General features: G+C 36.3%; 1 protein-coding gene across 3 annotated transcripts in view; it reads right to left on the bottom strand.

The window, feature by feature from the left end:
• The window catches only part of LOC121429837 (FERM, ARHGEF and pleckstrin domain-containing protein 1-like), a 96,777-nt gene that overhangs the window by 37,471 nt on the left and 33,685 nt on the right, over window positions 1–25,621 (bottom strand). For all 3 annotated transcript variants that reach the window (XM_041627080.1, XM_041627082.1, XM_041627081.1), the window contains exons 3-4: window positions 13,611–13,715; window positions 11,592–11,634 (exon numbers count right to left, since the gene is read on the bottom strand). In XM_041627080.1, coding sequence (XP_041483014.1) covers window positions 11,592–11,634; window positions 13,611–13,715 — 148 coding nt within the window. The remainder of the gene's footprint in view (window positions 1–11,591; window positions 11,635–13,610; window positions 13,716–25,621) is intronic.

The following is a 25,621-nucleotide window of genomic DNA, read 5'->3' as shown; positions in this document are numbered from 1 at the left end:
AATAATAGTCTAAAATATCAAAAGCTAACACTGAAAACCAAGAGTTATTAAATATACAAGAGCTGGCAGTTACATGTATATTACATGTCAAAGTATCGTAGGGATATTAGGGCATCTTCTATTCATGAGATGCGGGACCTGAATTACAGCATGTTCTACTATAAATGACTGTCTGAATGAAATTGAGATATGACTCTAATAGATGTAATATCAGACAGGCAGCAAAGCATGGCAAAATAGGGCATACAGACCGTGTCTCACTAAGTGATGCAATTGATCTGATCCATTACAACTATGAAAAGCCAGCAATGCCAACATCTAGAATGCATGTCATTTTGAAGTGTTCTATTTGTCTTGACAACTATGCTCCTCTTTGCTCACAAAGAGACATTGTGTACGCTTCCATCAGTGAGTATTATGACATCAATGCATTTCCAGAGTTATGATTGATCAGGGCCCAATCTTACAAAGAGTTACAATTGGTCCAATCAATCGTAACTATGGAAATCCACCAATGTCATATTTTTTCTACAGGAAATTTGCAAAATGTCCTGTGTAAACACAGGAGAACCCACCAAATTGTCAAGAAATCAATGACTTTATGGATTCATATCTAGATTTTTTTTTTGGAACAAAAATGCATTTCATAGTTGCGATTGATCGGATCAATCACAACTCTTTGTAAGACAGGGCCCTGATCTATTAGAGGATGAGTCAGAGTATTCATTCTGCAGAATACCATTCACCGTGCTTTAATGAAATCGAGATTGCATGTGGCTTGATTTGGATTATAAGACGTAATTTCTACGATCGATTGCGGGATTTGGGGGCTAAATTGCACATCTTCATATCGAAATGACCTAACGTCAAAACAGCTAAGCAGTAATGCTCCCAGACAGACTTCATTTAAATGAGAGCACATCTTTGTACTTAAAAAGGAATATTAATGAACAAAGCTATGGATGAATGGAAACATGTAAATTGTATGTATAGCACATAAAGCTATTTTGGCATCACCGTAAGCTTCAATGAAATTAAAAGTTTAACCAACAATAATGAGTTCAATAATATAGCTTCACATATTTATTTTGTATAATTCATGTTCACTGAAGTATAATAAAATGTCTGATTACATGTATATCATTTTGGTTCAATATCATGAAAACTGCAGTGTTGTAGTATTTTATTGCCCATGTCACATATGTATTATGATATATATTCTTTATACCAGATTTGTAATGTCTAAAGTAAGGTAACTGAAATTAACACCAAAAAAAAATGAAATTACATGTACATGCTAAAAACTTTAATGTGTGAAATATTCACAAATCAGATGATTTTTCAGGAATAATATTTTTTTCTGACAATTACCAGAACAAACTTGTGTTTATTCCAGCAGGGGGGAAAGAGGTGTTAACAAAGTCATCTCTCAAGAGTTGAAATCATCCAAGATCTTGGTTTGTCTCTTGATGACCTTTAAACCAGGCAAGTTATGCATAATCATGCACCTATTCTAATTATAGCCTCCTCCCAAGCACCCGCAGACAAAACAAATCCATTTCTGAAATTGGAGAGGTGAAAACTTTTGCCCGGTAACCATGATAAATAGACGGTTTGCTGGGTAACAATCTCGTCCCTTTCGGCCTGGATGTCGTTGATTAGGTTTAAGTGATGGCTAAACCCAGATCCTCTGTATATCCCCAGTCACTGCCGATTTCCTGTTTTCTGATATAGGGCTGTATTGAAAACAAGCTAGGGAGTGTGTGCATACAAACATGGAAAGCTATATGTGGGACTCTGTGGATGTCGTACAGGAATAAATGATAATACGAGACTGTCTGTATGCAGCAACCATATGATATTCATCCCTCACATCTAAAGTATCTCTAAAAACCACCACCACCAAAAAAGAAGGCATGCACTCTTCTAAAATTTGGCAATGGTAATTAATATTTTAATGATCTATTTTTTCTGAAGGTTATAGTTTCCTATTTAAATGTCATTTATTCATGTATTTCACAAATGTTATGTAGGTTTCTTTTAAATGTCTTGAAAAATCACATCCCAAATTTCCTCATGGACATTTATTGATTAAAAGAGATTTGATGAACAAGCGCCAAAAATTCCAATATTGAATCCTTTCCAACTTCCGTGGTTGGAGGCACCTTTGTTTGACTAATCAAATTAACTTAAAAAAAAACACATGTATTAAAAATATTTCTTTGCACCCCCTGAAAGTAGAGAACGATGCCTGCCCCTGGAAACACTACAGGGTAAAGTATGGCAAGCTGAAACAGAGGACTTTGACCTGCAAATGACTCCATGTTCATTGAACTTCTGCTCCCCCCACCCACCCCATTTCATATAAAAATATTTTTTTTATAAAAAACAAATTTGCAATAACAGTCTAAAGCTACTGAAATCCTTCATTTTGATTGGCTGATAGTGAACTTTAATAAAGGTTTTGTGAAAATGGACCCCTGGTCACCACTAATCTTTCACACTTTACTGCAATGTCATTTAACATTCAAATCTCACAGTTTTCTGATTTTCATTGATTGATTCCATTAAGAAAGCTGCAAATAATGATTGAAAAGAAAGCAGAATCTGGCTCAGAAATTATACAATATTTTGCCTTGTATGATTTTTGGGGGTATGTTTTTAATTTTTTTTATTTGAAAAGGCAGAAACTGGCTTTAAATAAAAAAAACATTTGCTTTCATATTTCTTTTGCATAAGATTCTGTTTTGCTTGGGAAGGAAAGAATACACTGGCTCAGAAATGATACACAAATTTGCTTTAAGGACAAATTCAAACATATCAAATATTTTTCCCTTCCTCTCTAATTAGTGAAAGGGAAATGAAGAGATAAGCAGGACTCCTAGCTAATTATAATGTTAGTCAAATACTTCCTGTTTTCAAAGAGCTCCTGTACTAAAGACGGGAGAACAAGTAATTTGGAAGTTTCTTACCTTCAAACCCTTCATGTTTATTTGAAGGTTTGTATGGGTACAAGCCTGGAACAAGACACAACATATATATTCATTTGAATATATCATTGATTAAATTTGTTATATTCTTTTCTGATTGTTATGTATACTGTCTTGAAAAGATGCCTGTGGGTTTGTTTGTATTTTAAACACCTGTACCTCACTTTATTACTCTGTTTGTGGGTGCATCGTGGTCTAATGGCTCTGACTCTCACCTTTGAAAGAGAGGGTCGTGGGTTCGAATCATAGTCATGGCATGTTTTCCTTCAGCAAGAAATTTATCCACACTGTACTGCACTCGACCCAGGTGAGGTGAATGGGTACCCGGTAGGAGTAATTCCTTGCATGCACTGAGCACAGGTCATGGTAGTTAGAGCAAAAGCCGGGGTAATAATAGAAGTCTTTGTTTCCCCTGGCAAAAAACACTTTATAAATCCAGCTATTATTGTCATTATTACTATTTATTATTTGTTTATTCCTACATGTGGCATATATGCATTTTATTTCATTTTTTACATTTTATTTTGACTGCATGTTTATTTCTAATTCAATTATCGAAATTGTTTTGAGAAAACCATTAGTCTATGTAACATTCCCATTGTTTATTCACATCAATTAAAATAGTACATTTTTATACACAGCGGAGTTAAGTCTTCAACCCATAGAATATGCACCCATCTCATCAATTAACGACTTTGTATTATTTCTATACTGGAATAATTAATATCAATTTGACATCGCTGAATCTGGCATATCTGCCAGTTATTCCATTCAAATGCGTCTACAAAAAAATATTTAAAACTGGTTACGTATTTTCCTGCACATGTAGGTCTAATCGATCATGTAAACCCTATCCACTTACGATGGTTAATCCTAAAAGAAATCCGACTGACAACCTAAAGTCTACGCAAATGTCACGTCCAGGCATATAATCTCGTGTAATAAGCTAGCCCTATAGAGGGATTTCAGAAAATGAAATATCATTGGTAGAGGTGAAATTGATTAGCAAAGGGAGTGAGTGGTGATAGTGAGCATAGATTTGTGAAAACTACAAGGCTATTTGATAGAATATATTAATATATTAATTTTATTTGTAGACACGTTTGAATGGAATAGCTGGCAGATATGCCAGATTCAGCAATGTCAAATTTTTATCAATTAATTTCCAACATAGAAATAATACATAGTTATTACTTAGTTAATATTACTCGGTGATCTCACACACATCAATAAAGTTTGCGGAGTACTGCAAGTCTGCATATGCCAACTTAACCCAAAACAAGACAAGACAAGAATAATAATAATAGCCAACATGTCGGCTAGTTTTTGTATAGCACTTTCCCAGAATGGCTCAAAGCACTATACAGCATATTATAGAATGATATTGTCCACAATCATGATAAATTTAGGGAGTCAATCGTGATATCATAGCAAATTTTAGTTTGAGGGAATTAAAAAAAAATTATTTCAAATTATTTAGAAATGATGCAGACTGATTAATAGGGTGGGGGGAATGTAATGCACTTATATCTGGATGTTTAATAACGACTGTACTACATGTATCTCCATATTGCCAAAAGAAATTATGTTACTATGATAATAAAAATTTTACTATAAATTGATCTCAAAATTGGGATTTTTCTTGTTGAAATTTTGAGAATAGATAATTGTAAAAAAAAGAGAGAGAGACAAGTTTTACAGTGAACTGAGTGTAGGATTCGGCGGAGGTTATAAAGTACAGAGGGGTGGGGGGGGCATAGGAAGAGAAGATCAGGAGGAATACTGATAACAGGAAGAACTTTTGGAGAATTTTCACCTCAGGTTCTGACTTCTTGAGGTTACCGTGACAACCAAAGTGAGCAAAAATGCTCTTTCATCGGTTAACTATGTACTTATCATCAAACTAAAGAACACGTCCAAGATAAAACTAATAGGAATAGTGTCTACATGAGAAACATTATACCTACATCAGGGAATAATTTTCCTGGTATCGCATCGCAATTTGCTCCACATTTATGAAAGACTGCTACGCATAAAGTCTTTTGTACTACAGTATAGCATATTTTCACATACATGTAGGACTGTACATAATACTCAGTTGAGAGCTTTTCTCTTACATTATATGACCAAAAATGCCATTTAAATTTGTAAAGCAAAATTATTCCATGCTACAATACATGTAGACATACATGCTGCAGACATATCAAAGTGATTTTTTAAAGAAGTTTTGGTATTGTCAGATACCAGCAGTAGTAAATTGATCAAATTTTCACCAAAAGCTAATAATGTAAATTGTACATATTGTACATTTACCTTATAGCGTTTAACTGCCGTGGGATAACCACTTGATATTACAAGAGATTAGGATGTCCATAATAAAACCTGCATCAATTTATTCTACAATCTAATTCTGCCTCCTCATGAATTCAATTATCGATTGCTTCATTTCTTTTATTCAAGTCAGTGCGTTTGATGTAATTAAATCCAATTGGACGGACCGGTTGAGGTATTTAATGTCTGCCTTGAAAAAACACTGTACTGTACATAATAAAACGATGGCTTATAGCTATTTGCTTTTATGCATGGTTAAAGTATACCTAGCTATTCATGACTTCCAGCAAATTATTCTGAACCGGTGCATGATTTGATGTACCAAAATTATACCAAGTTATCACACATCTTCAAGGAATATGTTAAAGACAAAGATATTATTACACTGTGATATGATGTAATATATTGGTGATGATCATGATGAAGACGATGATGATGACAATGATGATCATAATAATAATGCAAATTAATAATCGCTTGCATCTATGCTTGAGGTACATGTACTGATATTCATTTTTACCCAGGCTGTAGCAATGCATAATCTAAATGAAGGTGCACAAGCATTTCTAGGAATGAATAATAATAATCCGCTTTTATAAAGCGCTTTATTGGAACGACGTGTCTAAGTGCTTTACAGACATATTACCCCGGTCATCATATTCAATCAGTCATTCCCACACACAATGTGAGCACATCCTCCACTCCCTAGGGAGTATTCCAGTCCGACGCCGGTGAGGCGTACACAGTACTAGACAATCTACAATGACTTTCACATCCTACCGGGTTTCCATGATTTAGCACCTGGGTCAAGAGTGGCAAAGTGTGGATCAACGCCTTGCCAAAGGATGCCAGACCATGGTGGGATCCGAACACACGACCCTCTGTTTACAAGGCGAGAGTCAGAACCACTACACCATGGCTCCCCCACAATGAATATTGTATTTTCATATTTTTATAGGTCATATTTAAGTCAGATTAATAGGTCCTAATACATGGCTAGTGTTCTCTGATGATATGGAGTGTCTAGAGTCAGTATCTGAGTTTATTTTGGTGACTCACATCCTACTATTTTCCTGTCCAGACGAAAACATTCTCACCCCTCCCTAACCTTAAACTTCAATTCAATATGATACCTTTCATTCATGTGAAGCAAAAAGAATTTGTGATGAAATGGTTTACACAGATAGACATACAGTCAGACAGTTACACAGTCAGATAGATGGATGCTTAGATACAATAGAAAATTAGACAAAAAGATAGATACTAAGGCCTACTACATGTAAACATACAGACAGGTAGACAAAGTATGTCGTCATCATCATCATCGTTATCATCATCATCATCATCATCATTATCATCATCATTACCATCATCATCATCACCATCACCATCATCATCATCACCCTCATCATCATCATCATCATCACCATCATCACCATCATCACCACCACCATCATCATCATCATCATCACCATCACCATCATCATCATCATCATCATCATCATCATCACCATCATCACCATCATCATCATCATTGTCATCACATCATCGTCACCACCACCATCACCATCATCATCATCATCATCATCATAATCACCATCACCACACCACTGCCACCACCACCATTATCCTCAGTATTTTTACCACCATCATGACCATCACCTCCACCATCATCATCATCATTGTTGTCGTCAAAATCATCACCATAACCATCACAATCACCACTACCACTGGCACCATCATCATCATCATCATCATCCTGATTATTATTACATAATCATCATTATCATCATCACCAACATCACCAATATCATCACCATCATCATCACCATAGGTACATAATCAATTCATCATTATTGTTATAATTTTCATTATTGGCTGTAGTCAAATTGTACATGTAGCTCCCTCTATGTAATACAAAAAAGGTCAATCTACAACAAAAATAAAGAAAAAAAAACTTTACAAGCCCTATAGGGATCACGTAGTATTGGTAGTAACAATAAATCAGCTGTGAAAAGCGTTTAATTAATGATAAAGTTTCGGCAACACCTAAAGTGATATGGATAAATATTTGGGTGTATCCTTTCCCCGACATATTTAAACTTGCGAGGGAAATAAGGGAAGTCTATCAAACAACCCCCTAAATTACCCCATTTCTGATTAAAAATTTATTGGTACTTTGTAAACAGAGCCATTTGAGCCGACATAATTTACAGCCTAAATCATTCCCATGAGGATTTGGTTAATAAATAAAAGACACAGATTCAGAGCAGGATGACGAGGCTTGCACACTAGCTATTTTTGTGTGGCTCACCCCTAGGATAAATTATTCAATTTTTATATACTGCAATATATTTTGCATCGTATTCATCATTTGCATTAATATAGCTCAAACTATTTCTGTAATGCCACAGTATAGCACAACAAATATAATTTTCAATCAAATGCATTTATGAATAATTCTTTTTTTTATATTTTTTTTTCAAAGATTATGATCTCCTAAAATTATATATATTCAACATACATAAACACATCTTTTTTTTTTGGTACTCATCTTTTACACCTAAAAACTAACTAATGTTTTTCAGATCAGGAGGTGTGAACACGCAAATTGAAATTATTCCCAGGGAGCTCCAATGTCTTATCAATGTGAACATGGATCCCTTATTAAATGTTTGCTTTTAATTGCAAGTCTCTATAGAGGAACGATATTACGCAGCAGACTGTGTGAGTGAATGGGTGTGGAATCGTGGAGGGGCATTAAGGGGCGCGCAGGCCTTGGAAATCAATTTGTGAAGCCTTGCAGAAAATCGGCCAGTGGTAGAGGAGAATCAGGCAGTCCCATCCTGGTTAATGACATTATTATAAAGTGCAATTTAATTACAGATCCTCATTATGGTGTGTTTAGAGTGAACACTCCTATGCAGTCATGTGACTGCGAGGATGGATTGTAGTTTGCTGGTTCAAACCTTTGTCGTTTAGAGAACATCTCAAAGAGTCTTGTCTTGAGACTACAAAAACACTTCCTATACAGTCTCTTGCTCTTATCTTGTCCCTTATAACCTCTGAACTCTCAACTATCCATGACATGAACAATGACAGACAAAGCTAGGCTAGGCTCAAGACTTCATTGAATTATATTCAAGTGTCCAAATAGGGTCTGCATGTGCAGACTAATGAGAGAGGTGTGGGGTGGGGCAGGCAGAGAGTGTTGAGAGATGTGCTAATGGTCAACAGATGATGCAACTCAGTATAGGGGAGAACTCCAAAATATATGGAAAAGCATGTACATGTACAGTTTTACTGCACAGAAAACATTGTACAACACAATAATGTTCATTCATACGCACACCGCAAGGTGCTACTATGGTATCCTATATATACATGCAGCTTTTTAAATTTTGTCACAAGAGTAATGACTTTCATCCCTAAAACTAAAATAAGAAGATGCGACATGATTTCTTTGTTGCATTGGCAATGATGGCTATATATGTACTGCATACTATATGTGAGGATCTCTGATTCCCACATTTCATAAACTCAAGATGTCATTGACTCCTAAATTTGAGGAGTCCTCGCCCTTCTGATTAATGGTCATCTATTATGGTAGTGGTCAAACTGACCACATTGGCCTATCATTCAATGCTGAATCAGGTTCCTAAAAAAAAAATCAATGAGTGCAAACTACAAAATGCAAACATTTGCTTTTGTTTTGAGCATTAGTCACTGATATAAAATGACTTCATTGTCATAAGCTGTAATTAAATTATCCTGACATTTGGATTGCGGTGACTGACAATATGCTCCCGACTGTTCAGATCAAAACAAGGAATACAAAAGTGAAAGCGAAGACCTCGTCCCATTTATAAATGAAAGTCTATTCTGTGAAGAACATGATGAAACACTAATAGCAAGCTTTCATTACAAAATATCACAAACTCAAAGGCGAACATCTATATCAATCTAGCAGATAAATTTTACTGGTATCATATTTCTACTTGCTCTGTGGTTTCATGCATGTCCAGGTTTTCCAATAGGACTGTAAACAATTACGTTTTCTTTATCATCTTTCACCCTATGACTGAAACTGCTAATCAATGAGAACTAGAAATGTTTCCTACTTTGGCTGTCCTGTAATAGTTTAAAGACAATGGCAATGATGATTACTTCGGATGTGTAAACTATAAGGGAGGATCAATAATTGAATTTTCATAATCTTGAAAACAATAGAAAGTGAAAGGTAATTAGAGATCCACTTTTCATTAAATTAATGGCGGTATCTCTTTCCCACAAATACAAATAGGCCTATAAATCTATAACTTGAGAATAGCCATATGGATACCCTAGCCAATGATGTAGCTCAACAGTTTTTAATCTGTGAATCAGTTTCAGTGCCATCAAAATAAGGCTAATCTCCAATTGACATCGAAAACAACTTTTGTGTTCAGATTTGGCCTGATGAATTCATCGCTTTGTGTCCAGATGGGATGCCTATATAGTTCAGTGAATTGTGTTTTCATAGCAGATGTAAACAAGCCAGTATTTGTCTGCACTTTAAGACTTTTAAAAAGTTGATATATATGAATGTTACTTTATAGATGATTTTGTTTTTAATTTACAAATGATCGCAATGAAATACATGTACCAAATAAAAAGGTAATTAAATTTTCAAGTTTTAATACATCATCATAACCTGAATAACAATATGGCTACATGCACTTAGAGCACACCAGCTTTTCTCTTTACAAAGCTCCTATTTCAAACCAAATACAAAAAATTTACCACTCTCGACAGTCATGAAATTGAGGTTGGTACATTCTATAAAAGTCTGAATCACCAGACTAGACTTGCCGCAGATTACAGGTGCATCTCAATGTCAATGTATAGGTTAAGATGGTGTGGGAGTACACACAAAATGGATACATCCACACAACACCTATTGTTCTCCTTTTCTTTTGTGTACCCTAACTGAGATTTAAAGAATGATTCACTACAAGAGCTTTGTATTCTGATCCAAGTGCCACAAATAACTCTTCAATATGCACTGATTTTGTAGAATGCTGTCCATAGTATAAGATCTGTACATGGGCTATGTGTTTTATCCAAAATCATATCTTACACCGTATTGAATTTTACCCATTCCAAATATATTTTTCCTAAACTTGTGACATTCTCTAATGATAAAGTCATGTCTACTGTGAAATTATTACAAAGAGGCATGGCGAGTTGGTCTGAAATGCTCAGAAGAGAACTGAAAATCAAAAGAGTGAGCCCCAGAATATATCCCTATTCACTGCAATAGTAAAGGCCGGGTCACACCGCCCGAGCGTTGTTGGAGCGGTCATGGAGCGGAGAGAAAAAAATCATCACCGCTCGCTACCGTTCACCGTTTTCGATTCTCGATTTTTTCCCCAATTTTGTGAGCGAAATTCGACCCTCTCTCCCTACCGCTCCATGACCGCTCCAATAACGCTTGGGCGGTGTGACCAGGCCTTAATGCTCATCCAATGTTACTGATTTGGCAGGACACAGTAGGCTGTCAAAAGTAAACATTCCCCCAAATAACTTTTTTTTCTGCTGTACAATATTTTTTCTCATGAAATCATGTCAAGATGCTGCCCTTTTGTATGATAAACTTGTATTTAGACACCAATTTTTGGCACCTAGCAATGAAAGGGTTAATCTTGAGGCGGATAGCTCCAGCTTTGGGTGTGTTTATGCTTCCATCGCGAGGACAGAATCATCGTTTTCAAACATCGATTCAAAATGCCGATCGTAAACGTGGTTCTGGGAGTACTGTTTATGCTTGACTTTTCAGAGGTGAAATCATCGTAATTTCGTAAATTGAGTCAAAAGTTTTTTTTTTCCGTGTTGTTATTACGTGGAGATATGGAGCAATGCGACGGTCTATGCCCACAGATTTTCATCTCACCGGAGGCATGTACCAAATGACGTCATTTAAACACGTTTACGATCGCGGTTCTGTTTATACTTCCCCAGAAAGCCTGACTCTAGTCAAACGACATTTACAAACGCACCTTTTTGTGAGTTTAGGATCGGCGTTTTGAAACAGCGTTTAAATGAAAGTAAGCATGGACGCAACCGTGTTTTGGACTAATCACGTTTGGAAACGCCGATTCTGGCCTGAAAAGTGGAAGCATAAATACAGAGCTGTCACTGTCACATTTATAAAAGGAATCTTACATTTTATATCCAAACTAGTATCCAAGCGAAAAATCTTAACATAAAAATTTCAACTAAATTACTCACCTGCAACTTGTTTGAGGACAGGTTTCTCGGGTTCTAGCCAAACCTAAAGAAAGAGAAAAAATGTGGAAATGCGGAAACCAACAAAAATTATGATTGTATTGTTATAAGCAATCAAATATAATATTTCCAATTATGTGGTTGCCATTGAAGTGATGATCGGGTATGAATCACTTTTATAAGTAATTTTAACTGAACTGTATTGTCTCCTACCGGATCGTTGATCACAATATGATTCTGGAATGTACAATAAACATATCTTGAGATCTTGAGTGGTAAATATATCTTGGGGGTGGGTGGGGGTCTTATACCCCTTTCATAAACCTGTCCTCCAATTAGCCGCCTAAGAGTAATGCAGATAATTCAATAAAAATTGCATTCACAAACTCCGAAAATAAGCAGCATTATTTTTACAAGCGGCCGTCCTGAAAAAGGCGGATAATCCTCATGCCAACTGGGCATGCCCCCTCCGATGCGGTTGTGTTGGAAAAGGGTGACCTTGTGACCGCACCATGGCAATTATCCGCATTACTTGGAAATGCGTTCATAAACTCAAAATCTTGTCCCAATGCTGCTATTACGCGGATAATAGCAGCATCAAAATAATGCGGATAACTCTTGTCCTCCTGCGATTTTACAACCAAATTATGCTGCTATTAGCCGCATAATTGGGTTTATGAAAGGGGTATTAGAGATGTGGCCCTTTCCTCATCATAGTCTTATCCTTCTAATCCTCTCTTCTCCCCTTCCTTCTCCTTACATGTACCTTCCTATCCTGTCTTTTTCCCTAATCCACAAATATACTTTTCACACTGCATTTCCTTAACCTTCCTTAACCCCAAACTATCCTTAACACCGGACTATCCTTAACCCCGGACTATTGTGAACCCCATACTATCTTTTTTTATTCATACTGTCTTTCTTAACCCCATACCATTTGCTTTGCTTGGGTTAACGCCTTAACCCCAGAATATCACACAGCTCATGAATATTGATGATTTAACATTACAGAGCATGATTAATGTGCAATTTCGACTTCTGTGATTGGCTAATGCTTAGCCCAGTTTTGTTTCACACCCCTTTTAGTAGTGTGAAAAGCATAAGAGTTGCACTGGCCAAGCCAAGTAAGGGAGACAGTAGTTTCAACTTAATCATCTCTCCATAAATGCCCCTACCTGAATTCTATACTTCAATACAAATATCCCCCGGAAATAAATCAATCAATGATTTTTGCCAATTAAAATATGAACAGATTCAAAAGAATAGCAATTTCAGCTACATGTAGTTTTCAAATCCTCACACCCCTCCCCATTCCTCAATCTAGCTTTGCCCCTTCAAGTATAAACTGAGATGTAACAAACGAGAGATCATTGTAAAGCAATTCCACATTGTTTGTATTATCCAAACTAATCATGGATTCCAAACTCACAATATCCCAATCTAATAATACCCATTTCATTAATTTGCGAGTGCTGAGTACACATGTACGAAAACATTTTTCATGAAATTAATAATGACGGATCTTACCTCCCAATTCCAATTTCCAATGCAATTAGTTTCAGAAATAGAGCACCTAATTAAAATTTCTGGAGTATGTAATATTTCTGAATATAGAAACAAGGACAATAGTAGATACCAGAGAAACCTTCATCTCTCAAGGTTAAAGAAAATTATTATGTTGATCTCTTATCGATCGCATGGTCATATATTATTATAACCCCAACAATATGATTAATAACATATTGTGACATTGTGAAAATAGTGGGGAAAGTTTTGCAATCCAGTGTGTTCATGCTGAATAATCTGATCAAGGTTAAACTATGATCAATTAAAAGAAGTGAACATAACATGCTTAACCATGGCACCCGGCATGGCACATGACAGAAATCTACAAGTATCAGGACCAAACTAGTGTTCAGAAACATATTAATTTCCTGATAGATTTAATCATTTCATGATGATTTGGGCAAAAAAGAAGAAGAAATTTTAGTGCTACATTTAACGATGAAATACATAACTTACCAAATGATCTCCCTTTGTGTAATATTCCAAACCAAAGTAATCCATCTCATAAAGGTTGAGACACCGACAACATTCAAGAAAAACATCTACACCTGTTGCATTTTGCTGAAATAAGAGAGAAAAAAAATTGTTATTACAATTATGGTGTAATTATAGAGGGAAAAATTAATGTCACAAGTGATGAATTATTTCGAACACTGACCAAAACATATGTATCAAGAATTGTATTCTAACTATTCTTTATCCTGAATTATTATATAATTCTATATCTTGAACATGTGTTTCATACATACAAACCAAAACATATTTTATAAAAAGAATATTGTATTGTTATCCAATTTCAAACTTCTATGTAGGCTATAAGTATAACAGTAACTCAATATTACAAACACAAGAAATGATACAAAAAACACTTTGAAAACGGAATATTTAGGGTTAATATTCATCAAAATCATGAGGACAAAAACAATACCAGAATGGTAAATTAACTTTAAAACATGAGTTTGGGTATCAGTGCCACGCCCCTTCTCAGTTCTACCAAATCCCCCTTCCTATGTCATTTTGGGTCAAGAGGCAATCTCAGATTCAGGGATGAAAACACACCTAGCCATGACAACATTGACCTGGAAGTGACCTACGCAACAATATACCCTGGGGTGTGTGGTTAATAAAAATGAGGATAAACAATATGTTTCCTTAAAAGCCACTGCAATCTTCTCCACCATTATTTATCACCTGGCTTCAATATATTGACATGATAGGGGCTGTATCATATTGTCTGACTTTTCATTGTCATGTTTATAATTGGAATGAAACCGAAATATTCCAACAAAATGAGTCCACGCAAGGGCAAATTCTTGTCAATAGAGCCAGTATCAGACTTAATTTCAATCTACTTTCTTGAACTGGTTTCCCTTAAACCAGTTTGTAAGGAAACCGGCTTAGGAAATCAGTTTACAAGATCTCTTCCTGCAGTATTCTCATCATAATCTTCTGAAATGAAGATAAAGAGCATATAATCAACACTGAATTTCTTTCCAACAAGTTGTCGGATCTGGTAACTTTCCAGCAGTTTGATTGGCCGAGTAGCACTGTTACTATGGTAACTGTCAGATAAAACAAACTTTGTCAGATAAAACGTCTTGACATGTCCTTTACTAAAATGCTTCCTTGGTATCCAAAACCATTTTACTTAGAGCGATTTTGCTCTATGTGGGGTCATATTTTTTAAAATTTATTATTGTCTTTTTGTTGTGATACTGCTCTATTAAAGTTCACATCAGGTATACATCCGAAGACTAGTCACTCTTGGCCCTAGTAACTGGGGCAGAATGGGGTCATTAGGGTGTAGGACTGGAAGCCTATTGGAAAAGAAAGAAGGGATCGAGCAGCCAATTTGGAAACGATCTAGAACTTGATGATGGTATCTGGCATGAAGTGAGCAGGACTTGCACTCTTCATAAGCACAGATTAGGTTACAACAGACTGACAGGTATCGGGATGTAGCATCAAATTGCTCGGATGAAAATCATATGAATGGATATGACATGTTTTAAGCTTATTGTCAACACGTTTTTTTAATTAATTGATAAGAGGCACTGACAATCAAAGAGAAATAATGCTGCTTTCTATTGGGATGTTGTTCATAAGGACACGGTCTCAGGCTATCAATTCCTATATGTAGGCCTATATCCCAAATAAAAATGTCTCACAGCTTCATGTGACAAGATAACATAAATAATAGCAGTGACAGAACATGCATTGTGGGCTTGTGGTCAAATAAATACTTTATTCACCTCAAATACATTATACCTTAGCTCCAATGTTATAATTGGAAGAGTGAATGTAATCTTGTTTCACATACATGTAGCATGATAACTGCCTCTTTTTTTGGGGGGAGGGGGTGCAGAGTCATCAATTTACACAACAAATCACTGGTTTCTAGGACCTTTGGTATAAAAAGGCAGATTTTAAACCAAATGCGAAATAACACAATACGGACGATTTTTGAATAACCTTCATATTTATGAAGAATCTTTCATATTTTGAAATTACTTCAAGTGAGAATTCTTTAATATCCAAATTACAAAAAACAAACATTTCTCTTAATATTTTCTTAGAGGTCCTACATTTGATTTGGGGGTTGCACAATAAAAAAGATACTGAGTAGGCCTACTAATTTACAAAGTAGACTATCATTTATATAGACTTTCCATTCAGAGAAAAACACAAAAAAGCAGAACACTTTGCAATGCATTACTTTATAACATGGTAACAAAAATGGTTAAGAGTGGAATAGTTTTGATACTTAGTGGCATTCAAAATAACTCAATTAAATTCCTACAAATGAACTTTCAATAAACTCTGCTATTTTTTCCTTCTTTCAGTCTTGCAGTCCGCTGACTTTGAATAGCATTAATGGTCTGCTTCCTAATCACTTTAGGGCGTTGGACGACTAGACATTTTCTATTCATAGAACAAACTACCGTTTCAACCCCCGTGCACAGGAAAATGACATGTGACACACGTGGAAACTAATACATGGGACCATTATAAGCAGAACTATTCAATTGACTGCATCATACAAGCGTGGCAGATCAGTCATCACACATGGATAGAGTTCACAATCATTAAAATATTTCCTTTTTTTGCAGCACGCACAATTCACACACTACAGAAAAAGGATGATGGTATGATACAGCAGCTAGCAAAATTTTGACAAAACAATAATTTTAATGACTTCCTTAAATAATTGACCAAACAAATGTGAACCAAGTCCTCATATCTGATGAAATACAGGTTTGCAATATTCACCATATAGTGCTCTTATCAAACCTATCTTGGTTGTTAGATCCGAGTGTATGATTAGTGATTGAAAGTAATTACAAAGTGGCTATGTTGGGTCAATGACTTCTTTGCTGCTCTCTCTTATCCATTTAATGAACTTTTGTTGTTTTGTTTCATAAAGTGCTGTATTACGTATATATCCTTCGGTTCTGAAATCTTTTGATTCTAAATGTATTATATTTTGCTATTGAGACATGATAAGAAAAAGATAGGAAGCTGAATTTTTCATGAATATTGACCAAATATTCCAGAATTATTTGAATGATCACCTTCTCACAAGGCAACACTCAGCACTCCTATCAGCAGTATACATGTACCATATTTAATGTTGTAAGTTAGAGCAATTACGGGATCGGAGTTCGGTTCGGAAGTTTTGCTCCTAAAATCGGAATCGGTTCGGATATCGGATCGGAAGATATTCAAAAACAAAAAAATACATTAAAATTTGTATGTGGCCGGCGCGTGGACAAATGCGGCACGCTACACTGATGGTAGAATTTGTTTTGATCTCCGACAAAAGCGGAGGAAGAAGTTATGAGTTGTTTTGATCTCCGACATAATCGGAGGAAGGAAAATAAGATAATGACGTTCCAGCGCGCGACACTACCGCCGATCAACGATAGGCCTCTTCTCTACAACATCGTGGTGATGGCGGAGTCCGTCGTGAACTTTTAGAGGCCGCATGACTTACCGAAAAAGACGCATTATTATCCAAAGTTGTTTACCATGATATTCACCTTCTCTACAACATCGTGGTGATGGCGGCGTCCGTCGTGAACTTTTAGAGGTCGCATTACTTACCGAAAAGGACGCACTACTATCCAAAGTTGTTTACCATGATATTCACCTTCTCTACAACATCGTAGTGATGGCGGAGGTAATCGTAGACTCTTAAAGGTCGCATGACCTCCCGAAAAAGACGCATTATTATCCAGAGTTGTTTACCGTGATATTCACCTTCTCTACAACATCGTAGTGATGGCGGAGGTAATCGTAATCTCATAAAGGTCGCATGACCTCCCGAAAAAGACGCATTGTTATCAAGAGTTGTTTACCGTGATATTCACCTTCTCTACAACATCGTAGTGATGGCGGAGGTAATCGTAAACTCTTAAAGGTCGCATGACCTCCCGAAAAAGACGCACTATTATCCAAAGTTGTTAGAGATGATTTTCACCTTCTCTACAACATCGTAGTGATGGCGGAGGTAATCGTAAACTCTTAAAGGTCGCATGACCTCCCGAAAAAGACGCATTATTATCCAGAGGGGTTAACCATGATATTCACCTTCTCTACAACATCGTAGTGATAGCGGAGGTAATCGTAAACTCTTAGAGGACGTATAGTCAGATAGTCGTAAATATTACCGCGCATGTCAGCGTGTTCAACTAAATCTTATTTGCCTCCGCTTAAGATCAAAACATATCGTCTTTTCGTTGTTTTTCTTCCTCCATTTTTGTCGGAGATCGAAACAAATTACCACCGATTATCATCATCATCGTTTTGTTCTTCCCCGATTATGTCGGAGATCAAAACAAATCATAATCTTCTTCTCCACCTGCCTTTCCGCTAATATCGGAGATAAAAACAAATCATAATTTTCTTCCCCTTTATCTTCTTTTCCTTCCACCGCTTTTGTCCGAGATCAAAACAAATCACCAGCGCATTTTGACGGCAAACATGTCGCCACGTGTTTTTTTTGTCTTGTAATGTTTTGGTTTTTCCGATCCGATTTTTTCCCCACTGGTCAAAAATCGGAGTTCGGAAAAATGTAGAAAAAGGGGAAAATCGGATCGGATCGGGAATTGGAATAAAAATCGGTTACAGCATTAACCATATTGCTTTGTTGTATTTTGACTTCAGAGAAACAAGGATGAATCATTATCACCTAATTATGACACATGTGTATTATGTAATACATGTAGGCCTTATAGCTGTACATTTATATATATTGCCAGAGCAGATCCAAGTAACATATACATGTATGTATCAAGGAATTTCCCTTCTTGAACAAATATTATTTTTCTTTCATTCGTTCTTGACACTCTATTCTTTCTTTTCTTGTGCGCCTCAGAATAGAATATGGCACCATATAAATGTCTTTTATTATTATTATTACTAAATTATTATCATTGTTCTGTGAGAACTGGGTAATGAAGCGAGTTAATACATTCTCGCTTTCTTTAATAAGTAAAAAAATAACCAAGATACTTTTCACTTTCAAATAAACAGAATAAATAATATAAGTACATCTAAGTTACATCATGGAGCTAACAGAGAAGGAGAACCATCTTCCAATTCCTCTGTTAATCCTTTGTTATTGCTTCCTTCGGGCGAAGGAACGATATCTAACATCAATCGGCGAGCCGCCAGGCCAAAGTTAGAGCACGCTTACATAACGCGATAAGCCCCCTTGTAAAATCTGAGGTCAGAGATTTTTTGAAGGACCCTGCGAGGCACCGCCGTAAACAACGTTCTCCCACATAACTTCCCCCGAGCTCATTTTTTTTTCAAAATTGAAACACGACTTGCTGTTCTTCTAACATCCATATCTCTTTGTACGGATTCCTGATGTACGTCTTTTATGTATGGTTGAACTTCTGAGATGATCCCCTTTGCATACATACCAAATACGTTGCAATCTGAATTGACTCAACAAAATTACAAACGGAGGAAGTTGGAGATTGGTCATTTTAAGTATGTCTGTCTTTCTTCCGTACTTAAATCTTTTCCTAACCGTACCTGGTTTAGAAATTATAATACGGAGAAAAAGCATACTTTGAGCTTAATTTTCATGCCAAGATCATTTGCGAGAGTACAATAGAATCGATAATATAACGACGAATCTGCGGGGCATTTCTCTGGCGATTGTCGCATCGTGGAGTACCCTCCGGTTCCCCACGCATTCCTATTTGTGTAAGTTGAAAGTGAGTGTAATGAATGACGGGAGCCGTGCTCGCTCAGCTCTTGTCTCTGTATCGTTTTTGGAAAATAGCAGGGCCGCGGAGCGAACAGATTTAATTTACAAACCAGTAAAAAGGAGAACAAAGTATAAAAATTGTTATTCTACATAATAAAGAAATTAAAAACAACATGTTTGGGACCACAAAGAAGTATACCCAGTTCTATGTCAGGACGATTCATTTTAAGTTACAAAGTCATTTGGAAAAAATTACAAGCGAAGTTTTACAATTTTTAGGACCAAAAATAATCATGATTTAAAATTATTTTAGAGAACAAAATAAAAGATGATTACAATTATTGAATTCATATCTTTAGTTTAATCTAAAGAAAAAAAGGCTTCCAAAATATAAAGTGTCCGGACACCTGACCCCCCCCCCCTCATTTCTAAAACATTCTATTTCTGTTCTAGATATATTAAGAAACACCGAATATCATTATGATTTTTGTTAGATTAGGAGATTTTTTGTATGTTTAAGATTGTACTTTTTTCTTTCTTTCTTTCATATCCTTTTTCTGGCATCATTCTATCCTTCCTCTTTGCCCTTTTTTTATTCCATCCTATCTTTCTTTCCTGATCTTCTCTCTCTGTTCATTTTTCTTTCCTTGTTTGTCTTACTCTCCGTCCTATTTTAAATTTCCTTTTTTCCTTCATTTTTTCTTTCCACTTTTCTTTGCTTCCTTCTCCCTTTTCTTTTCATTCTTTCTCGATCCTTCCATTATTTTCTTTTTTTAAATTCTCTCCTTAATTTTTTCCTCCCTCTCTTTCATCCTTTTTTTCATTCTTTATTATATTTTTTCCTTCTAATTTGTGTCCTTTTTTCTTTATTTCCCTCCCTCCCAGGGTGACCAGACGTTCCGTATTTCCCGGGATTGTCCCGTATTTTTCTCCTTTGTCCCGGCGTCCCGACAAACCCTTCCCGGGACGCCTTTTTGTCCCGTATTTAAGAATATTGAACAAAATGTAGTTAATGCATTTAAAAGTGGTGATTTTTTTCATCAAATAACCAACAGATGACGAGCAGAGATAACAATGAAACTAATTTGGAGATGTAATCGGTGGAACAAATTATTTAGTTTTCATAACTAGATCTTGTTGTTTCAGCTTTCGTTTTGAGTCTTGTTGTGTATGATGCCGCTGTTTCATCTAATTTTTAAGTTTGACAATGTTTCACTTTAAAATTTTACTCATTTCTAAATAATGTTAGTTTTTCAAAATTCTGAAAATATATTAAAAAACACCAAACTTCATTATGATTTTTGTTAGATGACTTGATTTTTTTGTTTGCTTGAAGTTTGAACTTTTTTCCTTTTTCTTTTGTATCATTCTTTGTTCATCCTTATATCCTTCCTGCTTGCCCTTTTTTGTTCCATCTATCTTTATTTCCGATCTTTTTTTCCTGAACCTTTCTCTCTCTCTCTGTTCATTTGTCTTTCTTTCCTTCTTTCTGTTACTTTTCTTTATCAAATTTCCATTCCTTATTTCCTGAATTCATTCATTCTTTCTTTCCTTAAACTTTTCTTTGCTTCCTTCTCACTTCCTCTCCCCTTTTTCGTTCTCTCCTTCCATTATTTTCTCTTTTTGTCATTCTCTCATCTCTTCATTCTTTCCTCCCTCTCTTTCCTCCTTTCTTTCATTCTTTATTTTATTTTTCCCTCCAATTCTTTTCCCTTATAATTTTCTTTCCCTTCCTTCCTCCCTTCCTATTTTCTTCTTTCTTTGTTTGTTTCTTTCTTCCAAAGAATGAAGGAAAATATTTCTTTCCTTCATTCTTTCTTTCCTCCCCTTTTTCTTTCTCACTTTCTTTTTTCCTTTCTCTTCTTTATTTTGTCTTCCACACATCTATTCATCTTCCCTTCCTTTCTTTTTTTGTCTTTCTATATTCATTTCAAAGAATGACGGAAATCTTTTTTCTCTCTTTTATTCTTTCTTTCATCCTTCTTTTATTCTAATTTTCTTTAATGTTTTTCTTTTCATTTTCCCCTTCAGTTCATTTTTCCTTTCCTTTTTCCTTTTCTTTTGTCTTTTCTTTCTCTCCTTCATTTACCCTCCCTTTCAATTCTTTATATTTTTTTCACATGTCTAACATTGTGTATCTTTTTTGAGTTTTTTTGTTGACTGTCCCGTCTTTCTTTCTTTCAAAGAATAAAGGAAGCATTTTTCTTTTATTCGTTCTTTCTTTCCTCATCCTTTTTCTTGTTTCTTTTATTTCTCTCCCTTATGTTTTCTTTCACACATCTTTCCTTCCTTCTTTTCTTTTTCTTTCCTTCTAAATTCATTTCAAATAATGACGGAAACGTTTTTTTCTTTTATTCTATCTTTCATCATTTTATTCTAACATTCCTTTTTTTTCTTTATTTTTTCCTTCATTTTCCCCTTCATTTTTTTCTTTCTATCCGTTCTCAATTCAACTCTTTTCTTTCGCCTTTTCATTCCCTCCTTCATTCTTTCGTTCACCCCCCCCCCCCCCCCCCCCCCCCCCCCCCTTCCACTTCTGTACATTTTTCCCCAAGTCGAACACCGTGTAGCCTCCTTTGTTGATCTTTTTTTAAGACCTGGCTCGGTCGATCCGCTCATGCAGCGTACTTTGTCGATTGTCCCGTATTTCTTTTTGTGAAATCTGGTCAGGCCTGCATTCAGCTGGTTCCAAAACCAGATTTTCGTCTTCGAAATCACGACGTTCGAAATCGTGAGCCGCCATGTTTGCATAAAATTCGTGAAGCCGATGTGAAATGCATTATGGGTGAAAACACTACTGCGCAAGCGCAAACCCGAGCTGTTGATCGCGTCGATCAACTTTCCTTATCTGATTTACGAGCGGCCTCTGTAATGCGCCGTGAGGGACCCTGCTGAGAGGGGATTAGCGGTGCCGCGCATGGGGCAAAGCGTTTGAGAGAGTCAGATCTCCTTCTGTTAATAGCTCTATGGTTACATGTATAAATATTCATATATATGTGCCTGCACTTTTGGAGCATTCAATAGAGGTGTATATATATTTGTGTGTATAGGCCTAAAAGTAATTTTCTGCCCTAAAATCACGGATTAAGAAATGAAGTCATGGATAAAGAAAAAAATCCACAAAAAGCTCCCTATAACCTTTGATAATAATAAGTCTCAAACCATCAAGACTGCTCAGTAATCAATAGAAACTGAATGAATATTACATGTTCATATGACCAATCAGCATTTTATAATTGATTACTCTTTATAGGGAGCTTATACTTCTTAACCTTCTAACCCATCAAATATTGGATTAACACATAAAATCTCTTTAAAGAAATAAAAAGGTAACTAGGGCCTTTAATTTCAAGCATGAAGGTGGAGCATCGTTATCAAAGGCAGCCTGAAAGTTGACAGGTTTTACAGCTGCTGGCTCACATTCTGTCAACCAATTAATAAATACAGGAAACCTACAGCCATTCCCTCCTATATTCACCATCGACGTATGCCGGATTATAAGAAATCAACGCTACGCACAGCACAGGGCATAATACGCATCGTAGGTGTATACCTCTCAGGATGCATAAACTGGATGCCTACTGTGAAATTCAGGGTTGCGTAATCCAGTGTAAAACTGTATGAAGGGCAAGCCATTTCTTCACATGATCCTATTAAGAGGTCAATTATTTGATATCAAGATTGCCAACACAAAAAGATTTAATATTAAGAGAGACACACACAAGATAAGGGGGGGGGGGTAGTTTCACAAAGATTTAAGTATGACTTAGAGTAACACTTACATGTAAATGCCGAGTTGCATGCAGTATACATGTAAAAGACATCACCGTAATACTGCGTATCAATAATATTGCGCGTTGCATATTATGTATGTGTCGGCATTCTACATGTAAGTGTGACTATATTAAAATCATACCAGTACTTAAATATTTGGGAAACATCCCCAGGTCTTAGAATAAATGTTCTTGATAAGAAAAGAAAGAAAAAAAAATGATTCTTTATTTCAAGAAGTAGGATTGAATGATTAACAGCTTGCCATACTGTACATACGCGTACATGTACATAGAAAGAAACACCGTTCTAATTACGTTTTCTACAACTAGTTAATACTGGAAACCGGTTCAGGAAACCCGTTTGGATGATCGCTTTGCTAGCATTCCCATTTGATCACACAAAAGTGGTTTTCAAAATCACTTCACCTACAGCGATGTTGTTGCTATGGGAACACACTCAGTGGGGTGATACTTTTCGTGCGAAATTCGAAACTGCGGCGTATGCATTCTACACAGTGAGTGGAGTAGCGTGCTCAAAATGTGCAAAGATCGCTTCCCTCAAAAAACGGTTGTGTCCTCACACTATGCTAAAACCAGTTTAACGAGGCAAAGTGATCTTGGAAGCTACATCGCGAGCTGGTTTTATGAACCAGTTTGGAAGATCGCTTCGACGGTTCTCATTACACGTAAAACTAGTTGCCAGTAAACTAGTTTTAGGAAGGTAGTGAGAACGGTGTCATACTCTGGCAAAAATTATCCTGTTGTAACAGGCCATTGATTAGGGTCCAGGCAAGTTGTCATCAGTCGCAGCCTTGCAGGTGAATATTCTTTGCAATTAAAAGACAACACTGAATCATAAGAGGGAATTCAAGCCAATGATGATCCCTGTTGGTGTGACCCAACTGTGAACAACAAAAAGGGCCAAAGATGATCTTCTCTTCTCAACAGACACTGGAGGAACATTGCAAAGACTTTTAATGAAACTAGAAAGCTCCTGTATTTCTACTTAAAATTACTGATAGTTAAATAGTGATGCGCATGAAGCAGTGCTGATGCTAGGTTAATTGTTACTCATGGGATAGATAATGAGACGTGAAGTCTGGCTGAGATTTCGGCTGAGATTTCAGCAGTGATTCTGACAGGAATGCACTTTGTAAAGTCTCTCTCCTCATTCACAGTCAGTAGGATAAATAAAAATAATTTGCAAATAGAGTTATTCTTTTACAGAGCAGTCTTTTCACAATGACCCCCCCCCTCCCAAATACTCTATATATTTTGCTTTCAAAATAATACAAAATTAACAAATGACAACGTATATTTATCAGCCTTCTTGAAATTGTGAATGCAGGACGGAGTTGCAAGACAGATGAGGGACGGGTGTTGGATAACAAACCTATTTGGCCTGGATGAGCTCAAAGTCCAAGTGAAATACAAAAACACCATTTTTCAGCCTTTGAGTTTTATTCTAGGGGGAATTACATGGAACTCTTGCCAATATACTTGTACATGTACATGATACATGTCTCTGACATATATTCTACATCCAATATAGAACTATACATTGACAACACTCTAAGTGCTTCAACCGCAAGGAAAAAAGAGCACTGTATGATAAATATGGATAAGACAGTAATATTGGATTACACTGGTATTCTTCCCAAAGGGCTGATGCCGTAGCCTAGTAGGAGCACCAAGTCCGCATCACCCATCACCCATTGCCCCATCCATCGATCCTTTCCCTGGAGAAGTGTGCAAGCAACACACATGCATTTTCACACACTCGGAGCATGTAGACGAATCTCCCATGCACGGTTCATGTAATTAATCGTAATAAAACCCCCCTCCCCTGCCCAATCAATTGTAAAATGAATGTATGAAGCAGAGAGAAGTAAAAGGGAATCCCTTCTGTCTGTAGTAGACCTTGGGTGTGTTTATACAATTCATTTTGCAGAGGAAGAGGGAGACTCTTGCAACGCTCATCCAATTGCAATTCGTGGGGGGGGGGAGTGGGTAAATCAATCGCAACTCTAAAAATCATGCGTATTTTGATTTTCCACCAACCAACAACATGCATTTGGGACTTGCGATTGATTTTTTGACTTGCGTTTAAACGCAACTCTTTCTGCAACAGACCCCTGGCCTGATACTTTGCAAAGAAAAATAAAGCATCACTAGAACGGCCAAGACGTATGGCTAGATATACGAAACAATGACAAAGCCATCATTGCGCATACATATCAAATCTAGTATTTATGCACATGAAGGCCTATAAATACATATCATGAAAGATGTGTGTATCTTGTGTGTCTTTCCTTGAAGTTCATCATCTTTTAGCTATGACTGGAATCTATGGATAAGATTTTAAAGCATCTCGGCCTCACACAGTGATATCCTTGGAAATAGACAAGACTCATCGGAATCTATCAAGCTGTGCTGAACCATATCAAACACGAAAGCCAACATCAGACCTC

This window comes from Lytechinus variegatus, chromosome 16 (genome assembly GCF_018143015.1).
Source record: "Lytechinus variegatus isolate NC3 chromosome 16, Lvar_3.0, whole genome shotgun sequence".
In the NCBI taxonomy this organism is placed as follows: domain Eukaryota; kingdom Metazoa; phylum Echinodermata; class Echinoidea; order Temnopleuroida; family Toxopneustidae; genus Lytechinus; species Lytechinus variegatus.
This window is presented reverse-complemented; position numbering and strand designations above follow the sequence as displayed.